Source organism: Xyrauchen texanus, chromosome 43, assembly GCF_025860055.1.
Source record: "Xyrauchen texanus isolate HMW12.3.18 chromosome 43, RBS_HiC_50CHRs, whole genome shotgun sequence".
In the NCBI taxonomy this organism is placed as follows: Eukaryota; Metazoa; Chordata; class Actinopteri; order Cypriniformes; family Catostomidae; genus Xyrauchen; species Xyrauchen texanus.
Window position 1 is genome coordinate 379,168 of NC_068318.1, and position 11,751 is coordinate 390,918.

The following is an 11,751-nucleotide window of genomic DNA, read 5'->3' on the forward strand; positions in this document are numbered from 1 at the left end:
TTTATTAAATGTTACCTGCTTGGTCCTCTTTGTCAGCTTGTCAGTGTCCTCTATGTAATTTTCACGACATTCATTCAAAAACTTACGGTGCTCTGTCATCTGCGGCTGCTCCCGGGTGGCGCTAGAATGGAAGGCCATCTCCATTTTGCAAAGACGACATATCACGGAATTGTTTCCTTTTAAATTAAATAATTCCCATACTTTAGAGGAATGAGTGTATGCCGCCTTGCACTTCTGATAGTCTGAGGAGTCACTCGTGTTGGCGCCAGCGCCGCCATCTTTGTTTTGGGTCTGACAATTCGACGCGCATATTTTGCGTCGACGCAACCCAGCCCTAGTGCTGGTGCATTGCCGTGGTGCTAGAATGGAAAGCCATCTCCATTTTGCAAAGACGACATATTACATAATTTTCTCCTTTTAAATTAAAGAATTCCCACACTTCAGATGAACGAGTGCGTGCCGCCTTGCACTTCTGGTAGTCTGAGGAGCCACTCGTTTTACTTCTACTCTCCGGCGCCGCCGTCTTTGTTTTGGTCTGACGAATCGACGCGCATATTTTGCGTCGCCGTATTTTTTGCGTCGACGTAATCCCAGCCCTAATCCATGGAGATTTTTAAGAAGATCCTCTTATTAAGATTTAGATACAATCAGATTCTTTCAGATCGCTTGGCTAGGGGATTTTTATTTACGCAACAAACCTTTTTTGAATTTGGTGAAAAACCTCATCAATTACTGGCTAGACAAATTAGGAAAATGGAAAGTGATCATACTATAAGTAAAGTTAAGTCAGAAAATGGTGTCATATTAACATCTCACATGGACATTAATAGCAGATTCAAACAGTTCTATGAGGAATTATACTCCTCCAGGGCCTCAATCAATGACCTGGCTGCGTAAAATTTCTTGGATAGTTGTGATCTCCCCACTCTAGATCAGAAAGATCGTGACTTCCTCAATGCAGAACTTTCAGTTTCTGAAATACAAGACTCGATTAGGTCAATGAAGTGCGGAAAGGCCCCTGGCCCCGATGGGTACTCTTGTGAATTTTACAAACAATTCAGTGATCTCTTTTCACCTTATTTATTTAAAATGTATACTCATGCAAATACTATTGGCATGCTATCTCCTACATTAAACGTGTAATACATAACAGTATTACTTAAAAAGGGGAAAGATCCAGAAGAAGTAAGTAGCTATAGGCCAATTTCACTTTTAACATGTGATCAAAAAATTCTGGCTAAAGCTTTGTCCAACAGGCTTCGGTCTGTAATTGATACACTTGTTCACCCCGATCAGACAGGATTTATACCAAATAGGCACTCCTTTTCAAATCTTAGACGTCTTTTTAATATAATTTACTCCCACAACACACATGAGGTTCCACAGAGGACCTGGTTATAGTGTCTCTTGACGCAGAGAAAGCTTTTGACCAATTGTCTTATCTGTTTAAAGTTTTAAGAAAGTTTGATATTGGTGATAGGTTTGAAAAGTGGATAGCGATTCCCTACCGTAGGCCCTCTGCAAGAATTCTGACTAATAAGATGCTCTCTTCAACGTTTCAACTACACAGAGGTTCCAGACAAGGTTGCGCTTTATCTCCCTTACTCTTTGCTTTGGCACTCGAGCCCTTAGCATACACTATTCGTTCCGACCCCAAAATACATGGATATTGCACAGAGAATGCAATAGTGAAATACAATGAGAAGTAAAATCTCATTGTATGCTGACAACATCCTATTATATATTACTAAGCCTAATTTTACTATCGCAAGAATCTTGGAAATTATCTCTCATTTTGGTACATTTTCAGGATAACGGATAAACTGGTCTAAGAGCGAATTAATGCCTATAAAGATTTGAGATCTTTCTGTTATACAACACTTCCCCTTTAAAATAACACAGCAAAAATGTACATATTGTTATGAAGGTAAGTGAGGACCCAAAAGCGATGTATAAAAACAGAGTCTTTAATGAAGCTCAGAAAATAACGTCAATACAAAGTCTTCTCCTTGAGAGGAATACAAACAAAAGCAGCCCGCAGAGAGGGCGATAACAAAATGGCAAAACAAATGCTTCCTTCGAGTTGTAGTTAGTCCACGGGTAGCTGAAGAGTACCACTCTCTCGTGGCGTCAGGTAACTGGGCACAGAGATAGGGGATGGCCTTTACCGGAGAACAGTTTAGTGACGGCGGATGCCAACAGGACAGGACTCTGGACAGAGACACACAGGGCTGTAGTTGCTTCTAGAGATAGTAACACAGAGTGAGAATCCGACAGAGAATGTAGTGAGAGCGAGGAGAGAAATAGAGAGCTAATCAGAGGAAAGAGGGAACAGGTGGATTAATGAGGAACTCAGGGAAGATGAGAAACAGCTGGGAGCGGAGGAAAGGAGAGGGAAAGTAACATAGAACGACCAACAGAGGGAGACAGAGTAGAGGGAAAGAACAGAAGTGAGACATAACATGACAGTACTCCTCCCTCAACGAAGCCTCCTGGCGCTTCAAGGAGGAGACCTGGCGGCGACGGAGGAAATCATCGATAGCTGAACGGTCCAACACGTCCCGAGAGGGAACCCAACTTCTCTCCTCGGGTCCGTAACCCTCCCAATCAACCAGAAACTGATGACCACGACCCAGAGCGCGCATGTCAAGAATCTTGCGGACCCTATAGATAGGAGCACCTTCAACACGAACGGGAAGAGAGGGGGGACGAGTGGGAGCGCGAATAGCGGGCTTAACACAGGAGACGTGAAAAACTGGGTGGACGCGGCGCAGATAGCGGGGGAGAAGAAGTCGCACCGCGGCGGGCTAATAACCTGCGAGATGCGGAACGGACCGATGAAGCGCGGAGTTAACTTACGCGAGACAGATTTAAGGGGAAGGTTAAGGGTGGAAAGCCATACCCTCTGGCCGCGACAATATCTGGGGCTCTTAGTTCTACGCTTGTTAGCCGCCCTCACAGTCTGTTCCCTATAACGGCAGAGAGCTGATCTAACACCCCTCCAGGTGCGCTCGCAACGTTGGACAAAAGCTTGAGCGGACGGGACGCTGGAGTCGGCGATTTGCGATGAGAACAGCGGAGGTTGGTACCCGAGGCTGCTCTGAAAAGGAGACAGGCCGGTAGCAGACGACGGAAGCGAAGTTATGGGCGTATTCAGCCCAGGGAAGGTGTTCGGACCAGGACGCGGGGTTACGGAAAGATAGGCTGCGCAAGATGCGGCCGACAGTCTGATTGGCCCGTTCGGCTTGACCGTTAGATTGAGGGTGGAAGCCGGACGAGAGACTGACGGAAGACCCAATTAAGCGACAAAACTCCTTCCAAAAATGGGACGTAAATTACGGACCTCTATCCGAAACAATATCAGAGGGGAGGCCATGAATCTTGAAAATATTCTCGATGACTATTTGCGCCGTCTCTCTGGCAGAAGGGAGCTTAGTGAGGGGAATAAAATGGGCCCCTTTAGAAAATCGATCGACGACAGTGAGAATGACAGTATTGCCCGCCGACGCAGGGAGTTCGGTAATGAAATCTAAGGCGATGTGTGACCACGGTCGAGAGGGGATGGGAAGTGGTCTGAGAAGTCCGGCCGGAGGGGAGTTCCCGGACTTAGTCTGCGCGCCAGAGCGGAACAAGCCGCCACGCAAGCGACGCGTGTTGCGTTCCGAGTGGGCCACCAAAAGCGCTGGTGAATGGAAGCGGCGTGCCCGAATGCCGGGTGACCAGCCAATTTGGCCGAGTGAGCCCACTGAAGAACGGCCAGGCGGGTGGGGGCGGGAACGAAGAGGAGGTGTCTAGGACAGGTGCGTGGCGAGGGAGTGAGAGCGAGCGCTCGTTTAACCTGCCTCTCTATTCCCCAGACAGTTGACCCAACGATACGGGCCATAGGGAGAATCCCCACAGGGTCCGTGGAGACTTCGGGGGAATAGAGACGTGACAGGGCATCGGGCTTAGTGTTCTTGGAACCAGGGCGGTAGGAAATAACGAAATCGAACCGGGCAAAAAACAGAGCCCAACAAGCCTGGCGTGCGTTGAGTCGTTTGGTGGAGCGAATGTATTCCAGGTTCCGGTGGTCAGTCCAGATGACAAAAGGAATGGTCACCCCCTCCAACCACTGTCGCCACTCGCCTAGAGCTAGGCGGATGGCGAGCAGCTCGCGGTTACCCACGTCATAGTTACGGTCAGGCGGCGACAAGTGATGCGAAAAGTACGCGCACGGATGGACCTTGTTGTCCGAGGGAGAGCGTTGGGAGAGGATGGCACCCACGCCCACCTCTGACGCGTCAACCTCGACCACGAACTGTTTGGACAAATCAGGCATAACAAGGATGGGCACGGACGTGAAGCGGGTCTTGAGGAGATCAAAGGCCCCCTGGGTGGAACCGGACCATTTGAAGCATGACTTGACAGACGTAAGGGCAGTCAGGGGGGCAGCCACCTGACTAAAATTACGAATGAATCGTCGATAAAAGTTTGCGAAACCGAGAAAGCGCTGCAGCTCGACGCGCGACTTAGGAACGGGCCAGTCTAAAACGGCTTGGACCTTAGCAGAATCCATCTTAATGCCCTCTGCAGAAATGACAGAGCCGAGGAAATTAACGGAGGTGGCATGAAAGGTGCATTTCTCAGCTTTAACGTAAAGACGGTTCTCTAAAAGGCGCTGGAGGACGCGACGCACATGCTGGACATGAATCTGGAGAGACGGAGAGAAAATCAGGATGTCGTCGAGATAAACGAAAACAAAGATGTTTAGCATGTCTCTCAGGACGTCATTAATTAGTGCCTGAAAAATGGCAGGGGCATTAACGAGGCCGAACGGGAGAACCCGATATTCAAAATGCCCTAACGGAGTGTTAAACGCAGTCTTCCACTCGTCCCCCTCCCTAATGCGCACAAGATGGTAAGCGTTACGCAGATCCAATTTGGTGAAAAATTTGGCTCCATGCAGGATCTCGAAAGCTGATGACATAAGAGGGAGCGGGTAACGATTCTTAACTGTTATGTCATTCAAGCCTCGATAATCAATGCAGGGACGTAAGGAACTGTCCTTCTTCTGCACAAAAAAAAACCCTGCCCCGGCGGGAGAAGAGGAGGGGACAATAGTACTGGCCTCAAGAGCTACGGATAGATAATCCTCGAGAGCTTGGCGTTGGGGAGCCGACAGCGAGTAAAGTCTACCCCGGGGAGGGGTGGTACCTGGACGAAGTTCGATATTACAATCATAAGAACGATGGGGGGGAGGGAAGTGGCCCGGGAGCGACAGAACACCGTTCGCAGATCGTGATATTCCTCCGGTACTCCCGACAAATCACCAGGCTCCTCCTGAAAAACAGAGACAGAGGATACAGGGGGAACAGCAGACATTAAACATTTAACATGACAAGAGACATTCCACGAAAGGACAGTATTCTTAGCCCAATTAATAGAGGGATTATGTTGAACTAACCAGGGATGGCCTAAAACAATAGGGGCGAAAGGGGACTGAAAAATAAAAAAGAAATGGTCTCGCTGTGATTACCGGAGACAGTGAGGGTAAGGGGTACCGTCTCACGCTGAATCTTAGGAAGGGAACTGCCGTCCAGGGCAAACGGGGCTGTGGGCTGACATAAGTCCATGAGAGGGATACCATGTTCCCGAGCCCAGGTGTCGTCCATGAAGCAGCCCTCCGCGCCAGAGTCAACCAACGTCCTGCAGGTGGCAGCAGAGCCCGTCCAGCGGAGATGGACAGGAAGAGTGGTGCAAGACCTCGAAGGAGAGACCAGAGTAGTAGCGATCACCAGTAGCTGTTCTCTTACTGTCGAGCACTGGCCCTTTACCGGGCAGGAGGTCATGAAGTGTGAGGCAGAACCGCAGTAGAGGCAGAGACGGTGGGTGATTCTCCGCTCCTTCTCCTTAGCCGAAATGTGGATGCCCCCCAGTTGCATGGGCTCAGGAACCAAGGTGGTGGAGGAGGGTGGTAGTGCAGCGGAGAGGGGTGCAAATGAAAATGTAGCCTCCTGGTCGCGAGCTCGGCAACGGCGATCGAAACGCCTCTCTAGGCGAATGGCGAGCTCGATCACAGCATCCATGCGGGAGGGTACCTCTCGGGAAAGAATCTCCTCCTTTACCTCCGTGCAGAGACCATCCAAAAAATGCGCGAGCAGCGCCGGCTCGTTCCAGTCACAGGAGGCTGCGAGAGTACGGAACTCAATGGAGTAGTCAGTAATGGACCGCTTACCCTGACACAAAGACGACAGGACCCGGGATGCCTCCTCCCCAAAAACAGAGCGGTCAAAAACCCGTATCATCTCCTCCTTGAAATACTGATAACAGTTAGTACATACAGCTTTCGCCTCCCAGATGGTAGTTCCCCACTCTCGAGCCCGTCCAGAAAGGAGAGATATTACGTAGGCGATGCGGGCTCTGCTCTGGGAATAAGTAGTGGGCTGGAGAGAAAAAACTACATCACACTGGGTGAGAAACGCGCGGCACTCTGTGGGCTCACCAGCATAGCACGGCGGGTTATTGATCCTGGGTTCAGGAGGCACAGGAGTCTTGGAGGCGACCGATGAATCAAGGCGAAGAAGGTGTACCTGACCTGTGAGGTGGGCGACTCGAGCAGCCAGGGTCTCGGCGGCATGTTGCGCAGCAGATAGCTCCATCTCGTGTCTGCCCAGCATCGCGCCCTGGAACCTGACGGCAGACCGTAAAGGATCCGAGTCGCTGGGTCCATCTTGGTCGGATTCTTCTGTTATGAAGGTAAGTGAGGACCCAAAAGCGATGTATAAAAACAGAGTCTTTAATGAAGCTCAGAAAATAACGTCAACACAAAGTCTTCTCCTTGAGAGGAATACAAACTAAAGCAGCCCGCAGAGAGGGCGATAACAAAATGGCAAAACAAATGCTTCCTTCGAGCTGTAGTTAGTCCACGGGTAGCTGAAGAGTACCACTCTCTCGTGGCGTCAGGTAACTGGGCACAGAGATAGGGGATGGCCTTTACCGGTGAACAGTTTAGTGACGGCGGATGCCAACAGGACAGGACTCTGGACAGAGACACACAGGGCTGTAGTTGCTTCTAGAGATAGTAACACAGAGTGAGAATCCGACAGAGAATGTAGTGAGAGCGAGGAGAGAAACAGAGAGCTAATCAGAGGAAAGAGGGAACAGGTGGATTAATGAGGAACTCAGGGAAGATGAGAAACAGCTGGGAGCGGAGGAAAGGAGAGGGAAAGTAACATAGAACGACCAACAGAGGGAGACAGAGTAGAGGGAAAGAACAGAAGTGAGACATAACATGACACATATTTAGGAATTGAGGTTACAAATGATTTCCAGTCATTATTTAAGGCTAACTTTCCCCCTCTAGTGTCTAAATTTAAAAATAATATTCAGTTTTGGAGATCACTTCCTATTTCCTTGGTAGGTAGGGTTAATATTATTAAAATGATTTTTCTTCCTCAAATTCTCTATCTTTTTCAGAACATCCCAATATTTTTACCTAAGATTTTTTTCAAGCAATTAGATTCAATCATTATTTCTTTTTTATGGGAGTATAAAGCCCATCGGATAAGTAAAGCCCATCTTTGTAAGCCTAAAGCTGAAGGCGGATTGGCACTCCCAAATTTCTCTCTTTATTACTATGCCAGTGCTATTCATACTATTATAATGTGGCTAGACCCCAACTTTGCACACCCCACTTGGATCCAAATGGAAAGAGAAGCATGTAGCCCATATGATATTGGGGCAGTGATCTTGTCTCCTACAAAGATAGAGAAATTGGCTTACAATCATAATTGTATAATCCATAGTACTATTCACATTTGGAAGCAGATTAAATCAAAATTTGTAATAAAGTCCTTATCTTTTCTCTTACCAATTGGAGGGAATCCATCATTTATTCCTTCTACAATGGATTCTGCTTTCACAAAGTGGAGAGACGTGGGTATTCAGAATATTGGGGACCTATTCATTGATGGTTCTTTTGTCTCCTTTAGTCAGCTGCAGGCAAAATACGGTTTGCATAAAAAAAAACTTTTCCAATATTTGCAGCTCAGGGACTATGTAAGAAAGCATTTTCCTTGTCTGGATGAGGCTTCTGCTAAGTTTGATAAACTTTTAGGGCTTGGATGTGGGGTTAGTCACTTGATTTCTCTATTGTATAACTCTTTACTATCCACAACTCCACCTTCTACACAGGGTATAAGATTACAGTGGGAGCAGGAAATGGGAGAGGAGATATGTGATGAGTTATGGGTTAATGCGTTAGAGAATATCCATAAATGCTCTGTTAACTCTCGGCATTGCCTTATCCAATTTAAGATTATTCATCGACTTCATTACTCTAAAACGAAGCTGCATAGAATTTTTTCAGATGTTTCCCCAATATGTGATAAATGTCAGACAGAGGAAGCCACACTCTTGCATAGTTATGCTCTTTGCTCTAAGTTAACTCCATTCTGGACTAATATTTTTCAAATTCTGTCAGAAATATTACATGTTGAATTAGAGCCTGATCCACTTGTGGTGATGTTCAGAATCTCAGATAGCATTACTTTTCAAAAATCTCAACAACAGTTGTTGTCTTATGGACTTCTTATTGCAAAGAAACTAATACTTAAGTTTTGGAAGAACACCAAAGTCCCTACTGTTAAAATGGGGTTGGACGAAATGGTTAGGTTATTACATCTGGAAAAAATTTGTTTTTCTTTATCAAACAAACTGGATCAGTTTGATAAGATTTGGTCTTCCCTTCTCCGCTACCTTGATAGCTCAGTTTAAGTTGGCATGCTTAGGTAGGCTGAGTGTGTAGTACTGATTGCCTGATACTGATTGTATAAAATAGTGTGGTTTGTCTTATGTCCCTAGTGTGGGGTGGGTGGTAATGGGAACTGTTCATTTTATTTTGATTTTTTATTTTATTTTATTTGTATTTATTTATTTGTATTTACTTATTTATTTATTTTATGTTGCCTTTATGTTTATAATGAGGAATCATAAAAAGCGATGTAACAATGATTGTCAAATTGTTGGATTCCCTAATAAAAACATTTTAAACACAACAAAAAACAATACAAACCTATAATATAGTGATGGGTCGTTCATGAACGATTCATCTAATTTGAACAAATCTTTTATATGTCACAAAAGAACGAATAGTCTCAGAGAGTGATTTGTCTATTTTGTCTGTGCTGGTGTTTCGTTCAACAAGAACTGCAAATAGACTGCAAAAAATAGATGAGACATTTTAATATCTCATTCCAAAGAGAAAGAAAAAACTTTGTGTTTAAATGTCAGCCATAAATAAATCTAAACATGGATTAGGAAAGTTGTAGAAAATGTTTTAATGCATATAGCTGATATGTATTTTTCAGATCCAGCACTGAGGAAACTGTGACACTTTTTCCTGATCACATGCCCATTTTGAGTCCTGAAACAAGTTCTCAGACCTTCTTTTTGCTGAGCTGCAGAAATGAGGCACTATAAAATAAAACAGTGCACTGCCCCAACACAGTACCTGCCTCTTTGGTCAAAGTATTCACATGAATAGACAGCTCCTGTGGCAAATAAACATAATAAAAGTGAATTGCACTTTAAGTATAAACCAAGGCAATATCCATGTACTAAAAGTCTCCAATAGCATGGTGCTTTGTTAATGGTTCCAAATAGCATGGTGCTTTGTTAATGGTTCCAAATAGCATGGACAAATCATATCTATTCTCAAAGACTTTTATCTGCTATCATAACATTATAATAGCACACAACAATTCAACAAAAAATAAGCCTGTTCTGCTCCTGAACTCTTCAAGCATTCACATTTTAATAAGAAAAATGTCTTCAAAACGTTTCCCGAGCAGTTAATACACAACAGCATTCTCAGCATTTTTTTATCTAAAACATATAATGAATAGGGAAGCCACAGCAACTGCGACAGAATACATACATTTATTAGCTACAAATGAGTAGTAGTGATAAAAGCTCTTCTGTGTCATGTATAAAATACAATAAACAATACAGAACAGCATGTCTGAGTTGTACCAAGCCGAACACAGCTCTATTGTTAGATTCTTCATTGAATACAATCATGATAAATACTGTGCATACACCAGCAAACTGTCATCTGATTTCAGTTCAGCATGCACTCCTTACAGGTTCCACTGCGTTTTTGCGTTCCAAACATTTACCACAACATCAATTGTTCCATTAAATATTAAGACCTTTTAGTTTTAATTTTATATATACAATGTATCTATTGTAATATAAATTTACAAGTATCATATATTCTCTCTCTCTCTCTCTCTCTCTCTCTCTCTCTAGTTGTTTTTTTTCACTACAAGTACCATACCTTCATATATATTTTGGGGGATTTCTATTGTTTTTTCTTTTGATAACATATATATATATATATATATATATATAATTTTTTTTTTTTCATTTTAAATAAAGCATATATTGTTGTATTCCTTTGCAAGTCCATAATCATTCAATTTCTTCTCTGAGAATTCTTTTTAAATATTTTCATTTCTTACACTTTAAAAACAATATATATTGTTATATTCATTTACAAGTTAATAATCATGCATTTTCTCTTTGTGACTGTTTATTTTTCCCCCCTAAAAGAACTGTTACTTTATATTTTATTTTGGGGATTTTTATTTTTCCTCGAGCCCACATAAATAAGATCATTTTTATTTTCATTTGAAATAAAATATCTATTGTTATATCCATTTACAAGTTCAGAATGATATATACATTTCTCTCTGATTTCTCTTTTTTTAGTAAAAGTAACTTATCTCCATATGTTCTTTTGAGGATTAAATTTTTTTCTCTCTCTTTCGAACCTTTTATTTTATAACTTTCATTATTTATTTTATATAAAATAAATCTTGTCACATTCATTTCCAAGTTCATAATCTTATTTTCTCACTCTGATTGTTATTTTTTTCACTAAAAGTTCCTTTAAAAAGAATTGGATTTCTTTTCTATTGAGCCCAAAAAATTACAGAATTTTTATGATGTATTGTTATGCATTTAATAAAATTAATAATAATTACATGTGGAACACCGATCAGCATAAGAGATCAGTGAGTGATTACTTACACGTAATTCCATTTTACAAATGTAATCATTAATTTTTATTTCTTACAAATAAATCTATATACTTAATATAAAATTGAATGCTCCCAATTATAAAAGCCAAGTTGTGAATTCTTCACAGTTGTTGCTCTCCATTCCACCCTTACACAAAAGTACTGAGGAGAAAATGGTCTTTATTATTACCACATTCAATCACTATGGTAACATATTTACGTTGTAGTACTATGATGCATGTCCAATTAAACACTAAATATTATATTTTTCTTAGTGGCATTAATGAAATTTTTTACTCTTTAAAATAAATCAAGCCTATAATGACATGTTTTCAGCACTGTGCAGTTGGACATCACTGGTGCTGTAGTTTATTGTGTTTTGAGACGCAACCTATCTAGACAGCACTTCTGAGCGATAATGCCCACAACTGCTGCACCCTATGCCTATGATGCCCTTAACATGTTTTCTGTATGGTGCTGATGTCCGTGTGTTTGGTGATGAGCTCACCTTCTCTCCGGTACTGCTGGTGTGGAGGCTCAGCGCGGACTCCTCCGCGGACAGCGGGTGGCAGATGTCCTGCAGAGATTTCTGCCCGGAGGATGCCAGTGGTTTCGAGGTGCCGGTGCTCATCGCGCTGCTGATGTTTGATCGCGCAGGTGTTTGATTTCACTGCCGCACAAACACATC

The 11,751-nt window shown here is 43.4% G+C and overlaps 1 protein-coding gene across 2 annotated transcripts in view; it reads right to left on the reverse strand.

Moving 5' to 3' along the window:
* The window catches only part of LOC127635423 (sorting nexin-30), a 54,323-nt gene extending 42,572 nt beyond the window's left edge, over nt 1-11,751 (reverse strand). For both annotated transcript variants that reach the window (XR_007969474.1, XM_052115465.1), the window contains exon 1: nt 11,572-11,751. Coding sequence is in view for 1 of the 2 variants with exons in the window: in XM_052115465.1 (XP_051971425.1) it covers nt 11,572-11,694 (123 nt within the window). In the remaining variant the exon portion in view is untranslated. The remainder of the gene's footprint in view (nt 1-11,571) is intronic.